This window comes from Nannospalax galili, unplaced genomic scaffold (assembly GCF_000622305.1).
Source record: "Nannospalax galili isolate Female #2095 unplaced genomic scaffold, S.galili_v1.0 scaffold1027, whole genome shotgun sequence".
Taxonomy (NCBI): Eukaryota; Metazoa; Chordata; class Mammalia; order Rodentia; family Spalacidae; genus Nannospalax; species Nannospalax galili.
The window spans coordinates 467409-487438 of NW_008355723.1; the positions used below are offsets into that span (position 1 = coordinate 467409).

Below are 20030 nucleotides of genomic sequence, written 5' to 3' on the forward strand. Positions count from 1 at the left end.
ACATGCCTTTAATTTCAGCTCTCAGGAGGCAGAGGCAGGAAGATCTTTGTGAGTTTCAGGACAGTCAGGACTACATAGTAAGATCCTGTCTGATAAATGGAAAAAGCTTAAGAAGACGTCTTAAAGGTGAAAAATGTGGATTTGGGAATTAGCTAAATTTATCAAATACTGGCTTTATCCCTACTGGCTGGGAAACTGCAATTAAAGACTTGAGTTCTAGACTTAGCAGTTCACCAGTCCAGACCTTGAGTTCCAAGGTCTCTGAAACTTTTTGCACTCTCCCTTCCTCTCAGACCATCTGCAATAATGTCTGCTTGAAATGGATATTTAGATGTTTGCATATTAAGGCAAACATCTGACTGACTGTAAACTGGAAGAAATGCCACCACATTCACAGAAAGAGCCTCTAAAATGCTGACAGCTTTATGGAATCACTTGTGGAATTACTACATTGAAAAAAGTTTTAAACAGCATTTGTTATCAGATGAAATACAAAGTTAAGAAGACTTAAAATAAATAAAAATAAATTTAAAAAGAAGAGTTAAAATAGTTAATTTAGGCTGGGCATGGTGACATACACCTTTAATCCCAGCATTTGGGAGGCAGAGACAGGCAGCTATCTGTGAGTTCAAGGTCAGCCTAGTCTACATAATGAGTCCAGGTCAGCTGGGGTACATACTGAGATCCTATCTCAAAAGACCAAAAGAAGGGACTGAAGAGATGGCTCAGTGGTTAAGAACACTGGCTGCTCTTGCAGGGGACCTGGGTTCAATTCCCAGCATGTACATGGTGGCTAACAATTGTCTGAAACTCCAGCTCCAGGGGATCTGATGCCCTCTTCTGATCTCCGTGGGCACTGTACAACATGGGTGCATTTACATACATGCAGACAATACACTCATACGCAAAAAATAAAATATTTAAAAAGAGACCAAAATAAATAAATAAATAAATAATTTGAAACAAAACACTGTTAATTTAACTGTAGCTATTGGTTTCTTCATTATTTCTAGAAGACTCAATCCCAATAGGATTTTAAATAATGACTCACACTATCTTGAATTTTTTTCTTTTTTTCTCTCTCAGATATTTGATACTGACCCACATGCCATTCTAAATAGATTATAAGCATATTCCATTGTGTTCTATAAATGTTCCCATGGACAAGAATTTTCACAGCTCATTTAATCATCATTTTAATCCTTAAAACAATAAATAATTTAGAAACTCTAAGAAGAAATAGTTTCATGTTGTGAAAAAAAACCTCATTTAATTTTCATTGTAATGAGTAATTTATCTTCATTAAAATGTGTAGTACAAATTTTAACTTGAATGCTAAATTTTGTACCAATTATAGATTTTTAGACTCAGCTCCCAGTAAGTACCAGGAGTGAATGCTTAGCACATTTTATGCTCTGAAGGGAACAGAGATAAAGTCCACAGAGAATTCAGTTGAAACAAAAGGAGCTCCACAATGCAGGTCAGCACGTATCCCCTGGCGGAGGCCTGTCCATGTCACTCCAGACTCGTAAGGAGTTATAGACTCCTTATGCTTTGGGGACTTTCCTCTGTGTTTCTGGTTACTCTGCTTCTTTCAGAGATAAACACTTACACTATGCTAAAACTCCATGTTTAGTTGCCCATCTCCTCCACTAACAGTACATTCTTTAAAGTAAGGGCTACATGGTGTTAACTGCTGTATCTGTGACACAGAGTAGTTGTTCAACAAATATTGTTAAGTAAATGGATGAACGAATGGTTTAACACATGAAAACTAAGGAAAATCTAATGATGTGACAAAGGGCTGCTTTCAGCCACTAGATAGCCCTTCTCAGGTGACCCTTAAGTGCTAGTGCTCTGGGCCCACAGCCAGGAACACCAGGGAGTACTTTTCCTTCTCAGTGTACACTATAACTGAGCTAAAAGCAGAGCCAGTAAACTAAGAACAATCAAGGGTTGGCCTGTGGAGGTTCTGTAAAAGACTATCAACATCATCACTACCACCACCACCATCTTCAGGGACTGCCACCGTCTCAAGATTGGAAACATATTAGGTACCAGGTACTATGCTAAGTTCTTTATATAAATTATCACATACAATCCTGAAAATGACTACATTGAATTGTTGTTCTGATTCTCATTTTACCAATGCAGAAACTGAAGGTACCAATTTAAAACTACAATGTTAATGTCGAGACTCAAACCCAAGAGAGAATGACACTCACGTTCAATGTTTCTTAAACAATGAAGCAAGTCAGAGACCGATTCTCTCAATAGGACTAAGAGAGTCTAACACTTATCTTATTCATTCTGAGCCTCTCTCACCACCCCATTTCAACAAAGCCTCTGAGTTGTCTCTCTTCCCATTTCATTTGAATGTGAAGCCCAAATGGTCTTCATTATGGTCACTGACAACAGGCGTACTGGAAATGAGGGGCTTGAATCCATCAGAATCTTTACATTGGCTTCTCTTCAAAATTAGAAATGCAGCTTGTGCACACGGAAATTACAACTGCAACAGCACAGGGAACAGAAGGTGACCAGTGCATGGCCTCTCTTGGCAGTAACCGCTCTGATAGGAGATGAGGACCCTGACCCATTCTCCCAATTACTGCATGGTGCACTGTCTTTAGTTTTGTTTTTCGACTGGTAATCTTTTCAGCTTTAAATACTATTCCTAAACTTCTCCCTTTGGTTTTCCATTCAGACGTATTTCTTGACTCCCCCAGGGTAATCCGGCTGCTGTTTTCCTTTTCTAATTAAATTTGCCTCTTTCAGGATAAGCATGATTCCTTATTCTAGGTAGTTTTTCTTAAATACTGAAAAAATTATCTTTTAGGACCATTTTTCACTTTTAATATTCAGCAAGGTCTTGGAGGAAGCCTTGAAATCTACTCATTATTAGATTAGATTTGGGTGTAGCATTTCAAATAACTCTGGCAGATGAATTGCTGGAATATGTAACAACTTGACATTTTAATTTGAAACCCAGAGTGCCTGTCTTGGCACTGCTGTCCTCAATAATCACCTTTCTGAATTCACTGATTAGAACTCAACTGGCCCCTAGTTATTGCCCTCCCTCCCTCCTTCCTTCCCTCCCTTTTTCTCTTCCTCTGTGTCAACACTTTGACCAAGATACAGGACAGAATGTTTTCTTTTCATAAAATAGTTTCTGAGAGCAAAATTAAGACAAATAAGCATTGACAGTGACCCAGTTCCCCACTTAAGCTAGAGACATTCATACCTTGGCATAGAGTGCCATGGTGAGGTCTCACCTAACTGTGGACTCACTCCTAGATTACAGACTCAGAGGTTACCTATGCATGGGATCCCTTTCCTGAATGACACCTGTCTACCTGGGGCCCCAGGGAAAAGAGGTTTTTCCCCATGTCCACTAAACTTCCTAACACCGTGACAAGCTAGTCCTACTTCAAACCAGCAACCCAGTGTTTTTCTGAATTCAGGTGATAAGTAGGTGATAAGCAGGCCTGAAACCATTATTACATCTTCTCTGGAATGAAAACCATTATTTTGCAAGCTGAAAACTGCAAATGTGATCTGTGCATTCTTCCCAGAGCTGATACAACTCTAGGCTTCAGTGGGCAGCTAATGAATATTTCTTAATCAATTAACTGGTACAGAAATATACCCAGCTTCACATTAAGGTATATTTTTAAACAACCCTAAAATAATTTCAAGGCAGCAAAGTAATAAGTCAGGATATTTCTTTAAACAAACTGAACTCTTGGAATTGGAACTATGTGCATACCTTCTCTGCCTGGTAGGCATGTAAGGGGTAATTGTTTTGATTATGAGGAAGTCACCTAAGACAGCCGTTATAAACAAAACTATTTATGAGGTATACTCATGCATTTCAAATGTGTATGTTTTCTACTATGACTACTTGTTTTAATATTCAAAGCCATTAACTTTTGAAAAAGACACAAATAGGATATACTTATTGCAGTAAAAGAAAAAATAGTTTGAAAATTTATCAGACTTTTCTATCAGAAACAAAATGTCCCTTCTTTTCAAATAAGAATATCAAATCTATAAAGAATGCTTTTATGTTCTGCCTATAGAAGAATGATCAATAACTTTAAAATAGTTATTGCTATACATACAGACACACTCAAACATGTTAAAAATTAACAGTGGAGATTTTCTTTCCCATAATGTAATTTCAATACCAGTAACTAAATTTTGTACTGGTTAAATGTAATATTTAATCACTTAATTTACAAACTTTACTCAACAACAGTGCAAGAAGGGAAATCTGTTTACTGCACTAAATTATATCATCTGGTGCCACGTGTACATGTAAGACTGCTCAGCTGCATTATCTGAAAAATTATCATCATTATATTTTTATTTTTCATTTTTCTATTTCAGTGCTTTGTATTTCTATGGATTAACTCACCTTTTCTCTCCATTTCTACCTTATCTTGTGGTATTTTTGTTTTGTTCTGTTTTGCATTTAGAGAGACAGGTCTTGTTCTGCAGCCCAGGCTGGCTTCAAGCTTGCCATCCTCCTGGGCCTCATAAGTGCTGGGATTATAGGTTCGTACCTGAAAATACCACTGCACTTGGGTGCTTCTTGATCATATTAAAGCCAGTGGTCCTTTTGACTGTCACTGCTGTACAGTGTTAGTCCTAAGATTCTAAGAAGATTGATGAAAAGAGGGGGGAAAGGCTAAGACCAGGAAGCAAAGAGAGGTTAACTATGCCAAATTAGAAAGGCACAAACTCTCCATTTGTCTATTTTGAGACAGCATACCCTTGCAATTAAGGGCACACTCTGGCTGATCAATGCATTTTCCTTTTTTTTTTTTTAAATCAATGCTTTATAGCAGAAAATATCTCTGAAGGGGCTGGAGATATGGCTCAGCACTTAGAAGCGCTTTCTGTATAATCATGAGGGCTGGAGTTAGGATACCAGCACCCATGCAACAAGCTGGGTATCGAGCACAAGCCTGTTACCCCAGCTCTGTGGGGTATGGAGGTAAGAGGACTGCTGGGACTTGCTGGCTTCCACTCTGGCTGAGAAAACTCAAGACTCGGGTTCAGGGAGCGATTCTGCCTCAAAGAAACAGGTGGAGAGTGACAGAGGAGGGCATCTGACACCTTCTGGCTTCTTCTCACACTCACAGCAAGTGCTCTTGTATACACACACACACAGACACACACAGAGGCACATTCGCACACACAAATAAATAAATCTTTAAGAAAATGTCTCTCTCTTTGGGGCTGAAGAGATGGCTCAGTGGTTAAGAGTACTGGCTGCTCTTTCAAAGGATCTGGGTTTGATTCCCAGCACCCACATGGTGACTAACCATCCATAGCTCCAGTTTCAGGGAATCTGATGTCCCTTCTGACCTCCATCGGTATTGCGTTTACACACGTACAGGCATAATGCTCATATACATAAAATAAAAATAATAAAATATTAAAAAAGAAAATGTCTCTCTAAATTTGGGAAACTTTCAACTTAGTAGGCCGTTCCCAGTGATCCCGAAGACAGAAAAGCCAGGCATGTTTGCGCTCTGATTGTCGGCCATTTCTGTATCGTCCCATACACTATGGCGAAGGATGCAGAACTCTGGACATGCAGACCCTGAGTGAGACGCTCCTGACTTGGGAATATTGATAAACCGCTAGGCCTTCTCTCCCTCCATTTCCCCTACAGGCTGCTACAGTGCTCAGAGCCACTTTCAGGAGGGGAGTTCCTCGGTTCTCTGCAAGCTCACATAGACAAGAAGAAAACCCTGCATAGCATGATCTCCCCGCCCCCACCTTTCATTTATCTTTTGTTGTGGTAAAATACATACAACGGAGGCTGTGCTTTTCAAAAGCTTTTAAGTGCAGTTTTACGTACATTCACACAGCTATGTCACCACCCATCTCCAGAAATCTTTCCTCTTGCAAAACTGAAATTCTGTACTCACTAACCCCACATTCCATGTTTACTAGGCTCCTCAAAACCACCATTCTACTTTCTGTCTCTACCACTGTGATTACTCTAAGTGCCTCACACAAGTGGAATCTCTCTTTACCCTCCTCGCCCTCTATCTCCCCCAATTCATTTTCACAGACTTCGAGCATGATTTCTCCCCAAGGAGGTCATCCTTTTGATCCTCTCCATTTCCTTTTCTCTCTGGGGGAAAATTTAGTCTCATTCTTTTCCTTTTCCCTTCCTTCATCCCATTTGTAAGCATTCCATTTTAAAAAAGTAACTGGGATAATTTTCTGATTATTTCATAAAGGCACGAGTTTCAAAGTATAATTAACCATAATGAAGAAATGCAGCTGCCAACACAAAGCATTTCAGAAATAGCTAAGGGTTCTTTTCAAAGTCCCATGAAAGCTTTAAGTCTTTACTCTTTTTCAATTAAAATTATTTCTTTTTCACAAGAAATGTCATTTAACCTGCTTCTAATGGCTCCCACCCTGCAATCTGCTGAAGGCTGACTTTCAGCATTCCTGTGCTAGAACTTTCCTTTTAACTCCATGAGAAGTCTGTAGATTTCCGTTATATATGGGTTAAAAGAGTTTTGAGGACTAGAGTCTAGGAATCAAACTACATTTAGTACTGCTTCTCCAAGACAGTGTCCAAAGGTCCATAGGGTACCTGAGAAATAAACGTCTAGAACAAGATCAGCTTATAGACTGGAGACTGATTGTGTCTTAGCCATTCCTTATAAGTTTTTTTTTCTTTCTTTCTTGGTTTTCTTTTAGACAGAGTCTTGCTATGGAGCTGAGGCTGGCTGCAAAGTGATGATCCTTCTCCCTCAGTCTCCTAAAGTGCTTGGACTGTGGGCATGTGCCACCAGGCCTGGATCCATAATAATAAGTTTTCATCAGCAGTTATAAGATGAAAGATGTTGATGAAATCATACCATAGTACACATACTGAACAATAAAAGAAATGCCAATCAAAGTGCAGCACCCACCTACCTCCTCCAGATCACCTGGAGGATGATGTTGGTATATGGTTCAAGACCTACTAGCCAACATACAGAGTCTATAGATTCTGTCAATTCCCTGTGACCTTGAAGGTTCACGTGTTTTTTAAAACTTTTTAAATTGACAAAAATCATGTTTATTGTGTGTAATACAATGTTTTGAAATACACATGTACAAATATTGTGGAATGACTCATTTGAACTAACTGGCATATGATTTATCTCATATACATAATTTTGTGTGGTGAGAAACCCATCTTTTTTATGCATATTTTTTCTACTTCAGGTTGAAGAAGCATATATTTAATTAAGGCACACTGAAACTGCAAACCCCATGGAAGAGCAGAAGTTGAAAACAGCTTTGAAGAGAGCAAGCTAGAAACTACAAAAATAAGCCTAAATCAGGAAGCACCCAGCTAACTGTATTATTCAATATGAGAAACCATTAAGAAGCTATAAGACAGAAAATTAAAGAACTTCAACTCTTACTTAAAACACTAATTGAAAGATCACACTTAGCTGATGGTCTAGTGAGTCTCCAGCAAAATAACGATTTATGAGACTCCAGTGTGAAGAAGTGAAATAGCAATCGAAATCAAGTTACTGTTGGGACAGCAGGTGTACTGAGCAGTGTTTATGCTTCCTACAGGTCTATGGAAGACTGCACGCATTCCTGCCTTGGCTGAGACCCTAGATATCTGTGCGAAGAATGCAGGGGGAAGAAAAAGGGTAGCTTGCTGACTTTGTCTTTTTTTGAGGTCTTACTTTTCAGACCATATAAAACATTAACCCCCTCTCCACACTTCAAACACTTAAGAGTATTTTATAGTCATGTACGGTACTTTACTCTCTACAATTTCATATTATTCTTTGATTACTTTGTAATACAAGTCTAGCCTTCTCATAAATACATGGCAAGCATGCAGCCCGACAGCACTTCAGTAGAGTCCTCCAGAACACCTGCACTCGGAGGGCAGAGCATGGGTATCTGCTACGTGCAGGCTGGTGAACTCTCATGAGGTCCTGGCATACACTTACATGCATTGAAACCATGCCAGTTCCACATGCTAATCTCAGCTCAATGTCCTGGGAAGAGCACTATGGAGAATGTAGCCTGCTAGTCTCTGGGGGCCACACCAGAGTGGAGAAACCTTTAATCCTGTGTATGGAAAATTCCTTACCATGTAGACAGTATAAGCTCCATGAGGGAAGGAATGATGCTTTGTTCCCTTTCCAGCACCTGCACCTAGCACTTTGCAGGCAGCATACATACATACACACACACACACACACACACACACACACACACACACGATGAAATGCATATGAAACCAAGTTTCTCCTCATTAGCGCCTTGGATTAGTGTTTCCACATTGTCTTTTCCTTCCATTAATCATTCGAAGTCAATCCCCAGAAGTTAAGGTGAATCTGGAAAATCATCCAACACGGCACTCAATATGCTACATAGGGAGACCCTTACCATGTAGACAGTATAAGCTCCATGAGGGTGGTACAAGGAAGGTTGAAGGTCAATGAAGGAAGGTCATTGGCCAGCTAAAACCAAGTTTCTCCTCATTAGCGCCTTGGATTAGTGTTTCCACATTGTCTTTTCCTTCCATTAATCATTCGAAGTCAATCCCCAGAAGTTAAGGTGAATCTGGAAAATCATCCAACACGGCACTCAATATGCTACATAGGGAGACAGTGGCATCCTTTTTGGGCCTGCTCAGGGTGAATGTGTGGGTGGTACAAGGAAGGTTGAAGGTCAATGAAGGAAGGTCATTGGCCAGCTAGTCTTGGCCTCAGGGTTTGCTGTGGAGGGATAATATCTACTCTTTGTGACAGAATAGCTGGATGTCAGATGGAACTCTTGGTAGCCCTCAGGCAGCTGTACCCAACGCTGCATGGTCCCTGTCTAGCTGGTAGCATCCTGCAAGGGAAGGCTGCCAAGCAGTTTGTGACAGCTGTGCTATGAGCAAGTTTCTGAGGTTCTCTGGTGCACTGCCTTTTCTGACCTGCCTGTCTGCCTTTTGTGGCAATAACAGGGAAGTTCGGATGTTCAAGTGCACTGAAAAATGGTTCTTGGCTTTTCTTGTCAATAGGAGCCTACTGATTCTATATGTGTATTTATCTATATTTCACTCTGTTCCCAAACACCACTTATTTTCAATGTGACCACATGATTATATTTGCTTAGCCTCTTATAGCTGTTGATACCTCTTTTGGACTATTGCCTGCCTGACTAACAATGATAATGATAATAATAATAATAACAAATTTTAAATTAAATGACTGGAGAGATTGCTGAGTGCATAACAGCACTTGCCTCGAAGTTTGACAACCTGCTTTAATCCCTCAAACCCACATGGTAGAAGGAAAGAGCCAACATCCACAAGCTGTTCTCTGACCTCCACATACCCACTGTGACACAGCTGTTCACATGCTCATGCACATACACAAAATAAATGTAAAAAAGTTAAAGACAGGATTTAAAATTTTTTCTGTTTTTGAAAACTTCAAAATCTTAATGCTTATTACTTGAAATGAGATTTAATGGAGATTGACTACCTTTTATATTCACCCAAAGCAGTTACTTTTACTAATCTTTTACTTAAGAGTTATTAACATGTGAACTCAATTTTCCATCAGGAGATGCATAGTGGCTAATTACATTATTCTCTAAAGGCAAATACAAAAAGATAAAAGTTAAATTTCAGACATTACCTTTCAGCATCATTCGTCCAGTAGATCCTCCAAAAGTACTGAGAAGGCCACTTCTTGCTCCCAAAGAGGTGGTTGCCTCTAGGAGAGAGCCGGTGACGTACCGAGAAATGGATGTTCTTTGGAGCGTGGCACGGTACTCACATAAGGTGTCTCGGACACATCGCTTTAAGCACAGACCATCTCTAATCCTTCCAAGGGCTGGCTCTGAGGCTGGGAGCTTTGTGAAGCAATGGAGAAGAGATCCAACTGTATCTTCTGTTTCTTCTCCTTGCCTTACTGCATTGTAGATCTGTGAATAGCACAAAGCACAGGAAGTATTAATCTAGTTTCTTAGAAAAGCAAATTAACTTGTTGACAAAATGCCAAGATGACTTATTAAGAAAGAAGGCTCGGTTGGTCTAAGCACAAACACTTTTGAGCTCTGCACTCATGCATTAACCTGAACATTCTACAGACACCATTTATTTGGAGAAGCTATGTGTAGTTATGAAATAGGCCATTCAAACAACTCTGCTATCAAACAGAGCACTTAAAGTTGCACCAACCAAAAATACATTCGGCTCAAATTTCTCCTCCTCCACAGGAGAGCAATGCTCTTCTGTAGAGAGACAAGGACAAACCTTTCTCTCATCTTTTTGGACTCTCCTGTATGACTATTTATGTCTGTCTGCCTCCACAAATGCTTCAGCCTGATGTTCACTGGGAATTTTTGCTCCTGAACAATGTAATGTGAGTACGAGAGGATCACAGGCAAGGAGAACTTCCCCATTTCTTTCCTGGGCATAATCTTCCTAGCTATCAAATGAGATCAAAGTCTTTGAATCTTTTATTCCCTTCCTCCCCTCTCATCTACCACATTCAAAGAGTTGACAGCCTGTCCACGTTTCTTGCACTGTCTGTCCTTTTCTTGAATCTCCTTCCCATTCTAGTGCAATCGTTCAAAGTGGTTGAACATAGACCCTGCTCTATGGAATTCACTGCAGCAAAACCCACAGGCAAGTGCAAAGGGTAGCACACGCTGCTTGTGTGGTAGGACTTTACAGTCTCATTTTGAAGAAGAGGCCTGAATAGTATGTTGACACTATTATAGGAAGGTGTTGGGCTTTGTAAAGTGTTTTGGAGAGTTAATATGTGTTCAGATAATATGTGAATAATATGGAAGAAATGTCACAAGGAGGGAAACCTATATCTCTGTGATGGTGGAAGGAAGCCTTACTACCTTACACAGTATCTATCACAACAGGCTGAGCAGCTTGCTTTGGCTGACTTCAAACCAACGATAGTTATTATGTATTTAGGCACAGTTACAGTGCCAGGTCTGGGCAAATCAAAGAGTTTCTACTCTTACAGAAATCATAGAATTGCAAAGTGCTTATGGCAGGGTGACAAATGGAGGTTTCCCTTTTTAGTAGCATCAATGTCTAGGAAAGAGAGACCTTCATATGCCTTCTGGGTTATTCATGCAATCCCTGTGGGCCTGTACATCCCAATATCTACCTTAACTCTAAGAGACCCTCTATGCATCAAGCTGTGTTGGTTCTTATGAGCCCCTATGATGATTCTAGAATGCCTATGCCATTCAAACTGGGCTAAACTTCACTAGGTTTCTACTCTTCTTTCCTCTGCCAGCTCATATATCCTTGCCATTTGGAGGCACAGGGTGAATTCTCAGCCTCTATTCTCTGTCATTAAACTTCTGGAGGAGGTCAGTATGGCCATGGAGATGGTGTATTGGGTCCCAGTCCAGGTTTTGGGGTGAGGTTTTGGAGGAGATGGACACCTAGTTCTGCCTTGGCTGGTCGGAGAACTGGTCATGAACATGAGCATGACTTGAATGCTTTGAGTTTCTTCTGTAAAGTGAGGATAATAATACCTCTTCTTAGGGACATTGTAGGAATCACTGTACAAACTCACACAGTATACTTGACTTAGTGTTAAGAAATGGCACCCATTACTATTGGGTAAGTCTCCAGGAGAGAAGGCACTCCTCTGCCCTCAAGGAATGGTGAGGTTTTGTAACCACAGAGTAGAGTCTATGTTCTACAGTGTAATGCAGTTATCCCTGTGCTTTTATGTGTGGCTGGACAGTATCATCCTAACCCTATCTAGGGTGAATGCTGAGCTCAGGACATGGTTTTCTTCTCAATGCCTCAATTTCCTTGACATTGACATTATCAAAGAGGGGAACTTCCTGCCATACAGTCACACAGGTATTGTGTAACATAGCAAGTTCCACACAAGCCCTTCAGAAGTCAATGCACCAAAAGTTCATGGAAAGGAATGCCCTGTGAGAACTGATAAAGATAACTATATTCATAGGGGAAGGAGAGTTTGGCTTGACCCTTGGGAGGCAGTTGTGACTCTAACTGCAGCAAGTGGAGAAGTTAATTCAGGAGAGAAGGCCAAGTGAAGAGGCTGGAAAATGCAGGCTGTGTCCTGCCAACAGCAAGCTGAGCAGGGTGTACAGAGCAGAGAGGCGTGGAGGATGTAACTGGGCAATGAAGAAGGCCAGGCAGTCTGAGAAAGGAGAGCCCTGTCAGAGTTTCAACTCTTAATAGAGGTAAGCAGCTCCTGGTATTTGGTATTTGTTCTTAGCAGATGAATGAGGCTAAAATGATTTTGAAAGGGAGACAGTTCCTAGTTACCAGTAGGTCACTGACTTCATTTTCTTGCTACCGTCCCTAGTCCTTGAATTCTAGGCTTTACATCATAGTGTCACAGATTCCCAATGGGTCATTTAGTCCCTTCTCCAGCTTTTTCAAGTTTTTTTCCCCCTCAAAGTCTTAAATCTAGAAGGGATGGCATGACATACAGACTCTCTGATCACAGAAACTTGAAAAACAGTAAATATTCCCGCTTTAAGAGGTTTTATATTGCCTAATGGAATATTAAAGACAATTAGAGATGTTGGAATAAACAAATTGTTGTTTTGTTTAATTGAATGTTTCTTTCTCATATTATTTGACCAAGGATTTTTCCTAAAGAACACTTAGCCTACAGGTGAAGTGCTCACCAAATAATTTGTTGTAATGTAGTAGATTTTCTTATTTCCAATTTCTTGATCTCAGTGGAATCTCTGAAATTCACAACCTCTCATTGTTCTTGAAGTCCATCCTCTTATTATCCTATGACCCCATTTCCACCTGTTCTGTGATTCTCTCCTACCTAGGGCCTTCAGGACAATTAAACTGCAATAGGATAATTAAACTGCAGTTAAAAGGCAGTTAATATAGGGAGGTCACAAACTGATGTTCAGGAGCCAGATTTAGGCAACACACTGGCTTCACCTAACTCAATGTTTCAAAATCAGTAAAGTTTATATGTGCATTTGAAGATGCAATATCCCCTGAACATTTGAACAATATGGTAGCACTGGGCATTCCCATGAGGCATCAAATGGCCAGGATTTCTCCATCACATAGAGTTCAAGTTCAACAGTTGGTACAAGTCCCTTCCTCTCTTTAATGATCATACCTGGCCAATGTCCAGTTATTAGTAGTGTGCCCTTCCCTTAGTGATGTGTGAATAAGGATGTGGTTTTTTACAGTGAATATGCACTGAGCCCCCTCAGTGTATCCCACATGTTCTTCCTGTGTTAATCACTGAGTATACAGGGAGAAAGACAGTCTCTGCTCTGAAAAAAGTTCTACCTCATCTTAAACACGAGCAAAGCAACGGAAGATAAAGAGCTCTAAGAAAGAACATCTAACATGCCTCCCTCACAGCCAGCATGCCCAACAAAGACCCCAAAAGATGACCCTGAGCTAGCAAATCCAAGTCATACCAATTATGGACAATAGAATTCAAGGGGTTTACTAGAAAAATGGTTAAGTGTGGACAAAGAGGTGGTATACATGGTAATATTTGGGGACCATGTCCAAACCAGGTTACTATTGCTTAACAGAGATTACTTACTTATTATAAAACGAAGGAATCATGGAAACTCTGCTTTCCTCATATTATTTGAGCACCGACTTTTTTTCCCCCAAAGAACACTTAACCTATAGGTGAAGCACTGCACCAAATAATTTGTTCTAATCTAATAGATTTTCCTTATTTCTGATTTCTTGATCTTGGTGGAATCTCTGAAATTCACAATCTCCCGTCATTCTTGAAGTCCTTCCTCTTATTATTGGTTCCATTTCATACAGAGCAGGATGACAAGGCAATATAAAACTTATGATTCTGGAGCATTGCTTTGTCTCCCTGCCCCACTTCCCAGCTGTGTGACCTTCTGTCTTAGTTTGTTCTTCATTGCTGTGACAAAACACTCTGACCAGTACCAACTTGGGGAGGAAAGGGTTTATTTGTCTTACATCTCCCAGGTCGCACGCAGTTCATTAGGGAGCCCAAGGTAGGAACTCAGGGCAGGAACCTGGAGGCAGGAGCTGGAGCACAGGCCATGGAGGAACGCTGCTTACAGGCTTGCTCCCTTGGCTCCTGCTCAGCCTGCTTTCTTATGCAACACAGGGCCACCTGCCCAGGGGTGGCACCACTCACAGTGGGCTGGGCCCTCCCACATCACTCATCAAGAAGATGCCCCTCAGACATGGCCACAGGCCAGTCCAATAGAGGCAATTCCCCGATTGAGGCTCCCTCAACCCAGGTGTGTCAAGTTGACACTAAAGCTATCCAGCACACCTTCCTTGGAGGAAGGTTGCTGTGCTGTTCTGAGCCTGTTACTTTCTCTACCGTACATGGACAGGGAAGTAACTGCATCATCAGGTTGTGGCTAGAACTACAGGTTCTGTCTGATGAAGATAATATGATTAGATTAGCATCTGGAACTAGGTAAATGCTCAACAAGCATGGTTTTTACAATGATGGTGACTGATAATTATGGTAGACTACAAAAAGTGCCATGCATAGATTTTCCTTACTAATTTTGGCTAGCCTTCTAAAGGAACTTGCTCAGGGCAATGTGAGCAAAACCTTACAAAATGTTTTTTATAATGGAGCTTGTTCCCTCTTATTGCTTTACAGACTTCACAACAGCTACCACGAGAAGCGCGAGCCAAGCTCATAGAAGATGAGAGCACACAGCCTCCTGGCTCTTGTTACCCTGGCTGATTAGTCTGTTGAGATCCATCCCAACAGGAGACCATCCTGGTTCCCAGATCCTCACTGCCAGTCCAGCGACTGCCACAGATACATGAGATGACCAGACAGATACTAGTTGATCCAGACTAGGAGAACCACCAGCCAATTCATATAGTGTAACACACACAGTGTCACATTATAACAAACAAGCTTCCTAAACAGCTATGTATTCACCTATTCTTTTATTTGCTTGTTTAACAATTCACTTCTGTTTACTGAGCACATACACTGTGCCTATGCCAATTGCTGACAATCCAACAACGATGAAGTGCTTCATGTTAGTGGGGAAGATGGACAGCAAACAAATAGACCAAATAAACTAATTAAAAATTGGTGACTTGGAGGTTGGGGAGGTGACTCAGTGGGTAAAGTGCTTGCTGGGCAAGCATGAGGACCTGAGTTCAAATCTCCAAAACCCACATAAAGCCACACATAGTAGCACATGTCTATAATCCTACTGTTCCTATGGTAAGATGGGAGGCAGAGATAAGAGAGTCCCTGGAAGCTCATGTACCAGCTAGCCTGGTAAACGCAGAGGCAAACAACAGAGGGACCCTTTCTCAAACAATGTGGAAGGTAAGACCCAACACCCATGCACCATGGCTCACAAATACCCATACTCACAAACATGCACACACACACACACACACACACACACACACACACACAGAGTTTCTTAAAAACTTCAAACTTGGGGCTAGGCATGGTGGTACACGCCTTTAATCCCAGCACTTGGAAGGCAGTAGCAGGAGGATCTCTGTGAGATCAAGGCTGGCCTGGCCTCTCCATAGTGAGAGACAAAAAATTATAGACAAAATAGACAAAAAATAATTACAAACTGGGCTGGAATTATAGTTCAGTAGTTCAGTGGTTGAACAACTGCCTAGCATGTAAAGGTCCTGGACTCAATCCCTAGAACTTAAGAAAAAAAGCATACTGTTATGTATAATATATAGGCCTTACATTATTGGAAATAAAATTGAAATTGAGGAGTCTACTTTTAGCCATTGTTAAGTTCTTAGAGATATAAGATATATACAGCAAGATCAAGGCTGCATTCAGTGCCCTCAGGGCTCCTCAGCTCAGCAACTGTAAAGGATCCTCTCCATGGAATTACACTCATCCCATATGGCAGGTATTATGGGATGACATGGCCTGGGCTGGTTGGAGCAAAGTGACCTTAATATTATGAAGTTACTTGCTGAGTCATTAGCAGTGTTTAGACACTTGCAGACACACAGCAATATGCAAAGTTCCTTGTGATCGTAGAGGGAGAGATGCCTTGAAGAAACCAGCACTGGAACATGGAGTTCAGATCCAAAACAAAAAATAAAACAAATATACCAAAGATAAAGACAGTTGGTACAATGCAGATGGAGACAAAGCTAAAGACTTCAGAGCCCTGAAAGGACTAAGCAGTCAGGCATACCACGTTCAAGGACATTGCTCAGGAAGAAAGCACAGTCTTCCTTGCTGCTAGAAGGGGCTTTGTCTTCACTTGAAAGCTCTTGAAACCTGAAGGTAGACCACAGAGACTTAACTTTGTGCTGCTGTTTCAAAAGCTGTTTTTCCGGGATCAGTGTTATAGACAACTATGTTTCTGGATCTGGTGGCATATGATCTGAAATCTTACAGTGAGAAGAGGGCTTGTTAGCTAGGGGTCCATTGACTCCATCATGTTTGTAATCACCTTAACGTTTATGGGATGCATGAGATGAACCAGGCACTGAGCATTAAGACATGATTCCAAGTAGGCCTCAGAACAGCTCAACAAAGAGGTCCTGTTATAACCAGAATTATAAAATCAAGAGCTTAATGTGTACACCGCTGGAGTTTGGTGAAATCTCTAACTCTAGGCCAGTACTACTAATTACCAAGCAGAATCCCAACAGATATACAGGCTAGAGCTTTCAAGAGAGGAGCCACCCACTAAGGGTTCCCCATCCCTCTTTGTCCATCTCCTCCCACTAGAAGCTCAGCTCCTGAGGACTCTGTTTTCATTGCTCTGTCTTCAGTGTCCAGAACAGTGGCTGGCATTCTAGCATATGGAAACAGCTCTTGAGTCTTTGAATAAGTCTCTCTTTTCTTTGTCTTCAACAAAAATTTCCCAAGATTCTTTCAGATTTTTGGCCATGAATCTACTGGACTCATCAGTGTCAGAAGTGACATGAAATCATATCAAATCCTTATGAAGTATTCAGAACAGCTATTGTCAAATAAGGCTATCATTGTTGCTAACCAAATGTAGACGGTCCTGAGAAATCCACTCAAAGCTTAATACTATTGCATTATCATAGCTGATTAGAATCAGAAATACTAATCTGTTCTTCATTTTTTTTCATAAAAATGATCATTTGGAAGGATCATAAAGCCTTAGAAAACCAGTATACAGATTAATAGATTGTCTCTCCTAGATTAAATTCATTCAACAAATATTGAGCTGCACTGACAGACTTTATGATGGATATTCGAGAACAGTGATTTAAAAGAAAAGAAAGGCAGACTACAGAGCCCCAGAATCTGTTCAGAGCTGTGCAACACTGGGCAAAGGATGAACCCCCCACCCCCTTCTTCTTACCCCTCATGCTTAGCCCCTGCTGCATTGTTCTTATCTTTGATCTGAAAAGGACAGCCAAAACTACCACCAGGGTCCTTTTCAGAAACTTTTCAGAGTTTCTGTTCTGAGACCTGTACTTCCTTCTTAAGTGGGGGAAGAGATATTCATTGACCTTAATATTATTTTGATAATCATTCTGTAATACAGGTTGGCCCCTCTGTCTCAGCAGGGTTCTTCAGTAGCAGTGATGACTCCTCAATAGTGGCTATACATCTACTTCTAATCACCCCGCCCCCATATTGTGCTTTATAACACGCCCTGGGCTAGAAAAACAAATAATCACATTTATTTGAATTTTGTTAACTGTAAAGTAACAGGTGAGTAACCAGGTCAGGGCCTCCCTCCTGCGATGAAATAAAGATCCATGCTTTGGTCTGAAATCCCCATCTACTGACCTTATAGGTGCCTCTCTTAATGTCTGAAATCTAAAATCAGTGTTCTAGAAGGTTCTAGAAAATTCTGGAAGGCTGAAGGCAATTTCTAATGGGTATCTGTGTATAAACAAAAGACAATGGTAAAAACCAAAAAACCAAACCCATCAAATTTCCTGAATCAACTGTAAAGGCTGTTGGAGGGGCAGCTGCAGTGCTTGGAGACCTAGTAGAAGGAATGGGGAGCCAGATTTTGGCAGCAGGCTGTGTTTCCTCTGCTCTTGATTCTACATTCCATTCCATAGTCTGTGTGGAGAATTCCATTCTCCTGAGAGTACTGCGACCATGCACGAGACACTGACCAAACACAATTCCAAAGAGCCAAAAATAAAAACTCTGCCAGCACCAAGTCAGTTAACTAGAGTTGTGCCACCAGCTTCTACAGGAAGCAAGCCAAACTTTCATTACCGTGGGAACATCTAAGGAGTGTGAGAGGGTGTCCCAGGGCTGCTGATAATCTGAGAATTTCACAGCAGTAAGTGCCCTTCCACACAACTTCTCCTATTTTACCTTTTCTTTAGAATTTTGCTTCCTTTGTCTAGCTGTCAAGAAAGGAATAATTGTGTTCTTTCTGGTGCTCCAACCATACCCAAAGCAAAGCCCTAAGTGGTGCTTCCTGGGAACCACAGAAGTCATGGTTTACCCTCTTGCCAGGCTGGGAGTGCCATCTCTTATTCAATACTTTGCTCATAGCACAGGGAACACTGCAAGCAGTAGAGAGAGGGTGTGATGGAGAAGTAATTGAAGTCTTAGAGGCATGGGCCTCAAAATGAGGGCTGCAGACCAGGAGTGGCAGCATCACATGGGAACTTGTTCGAAATGCAAATTCTTGGGCTCTATCCCAAACCTGCTAAATCAAAAACTCTGAGATCCCTTCCACAGGAGGAAACATGCGCCTGGTGCTGTAAATCTGGCCAGGAACCCATGGTGAGAGAGCTCATAGGCTCCTTCCGTGAACCTACTACTATTATTCTGTTAAATGGACACAGTATCAAACTGCCATCTAAATTTGTCTCTCTCTACCCATAGATTAGTGTAGCTCTCAGACCTCATCAGAGAAATGTCATTGTGCAGTGGACAACAGTTAATGCAGAAACTCACAATTGGTCAAAGTACAGAGAATAAGTGTGGAGTGCTCAGCCACAAAACTGGAAAATCTATATCACACTCTCTCCTACAAGGTTCTGGGATCATCTCAGAAGAGAGCATGAAAAGATCGTAAGAGCCAGAGGTTGAGAAGGACTGGAGCGAAACTGTGTCTTTTGGACATTGCAGGACCTCAGCACTCATGAACTCAGCGGCTGTGGTTGCCTGTACAAGACCTGTACAAGATCAAGCCAGTTAACACTCCAGCATGGAGCGGGAGGGGCTCCCCACTCATATTTGAGGTGCTATTGACAAATGATAGCTTCAAGTGTAAAGAGAGTCAGTTTTTAAAGGTGTGGCATCCGGTGCATTTACTGTGTTCCAGTGGATGGCTTCATACCCATGAGTATATGGGAAGCACAGATTGGACTGGATAGGATCCTAAAAAAAAAAAAAAATCCACCATCACCAGCAAAAACAAAAAAGAGGACACGAAGTTTGGAGGGAGAGAGGGTGGATTTGGAAGGAGTGGGGAGTGACTATGATCAGAATACATGACATACATGTATGAATTTATCAAAGAATTAATAAAAATACTACATTTTTTAAACCCTCTTGGATGACAACCTAGCAATCTGTGGGTTTTTAAAAACAATTTACATTTATGTGCATTAGTATTTTGCCTGCCTAAGTGTACTCATGTCATGCAATGCCCACAGGGGCCAGAAGAGGGCACTGGATTCTCTGTAACTGGAGTCACAGAGGGTGGTTAGCCACCATGTGCGTGTTGGGAACCAAATCTCTGCAAGAGCAGAGAACTTAATTGCTGAGCCATCTCTCTAGAACCCAGCAATCTGTGTTTAATCAGCTCTCCAGGGGATTCTGATTTCTGCCAGCATTTCAAAACTACTATCATGGACTTTAAGAAAAACCCATCATCTTTCATCCTTGATTGTGCTCTTTGGATGATTCCTCCCTTCCTGGATGATTCCTCCCATCCATGCCACCCTCTTTTCAGAGTGAGCCATAGAGGGCAGGGCTCTCATGTTCCAAAGCATCAAAATCTACCACAGGGAAAAATTAGCAAGTGCCAGCTAAAGGAAGGGGATA

General features: G+C 41.2%; 1 protein-coding gene across 2 annotated transcripts in view; it reads right to left on the reverse strand.

The window, feature by feature from the left end:
* The window catches only part of Plce1 (phospholipase C epsilon 1), a 351996-nt gene that overhangs the window by 180807 nt on the left and 151159 nt on the right, over positions 1 to 20030 (reverse strand). For both annotated transcript variants that reach the window (XM_017803186.2, XM_017803185.2), the window contains exon 3: positions 9687 to 9975. In XM_017803186.2, the coding sequence (XP_017658675.1) occupies positions 9687 to 9975 (289 nt within the window). The remainder of the gene's footprint in view (positions 1 to 9686; positions 9976 to 20030) is intronic.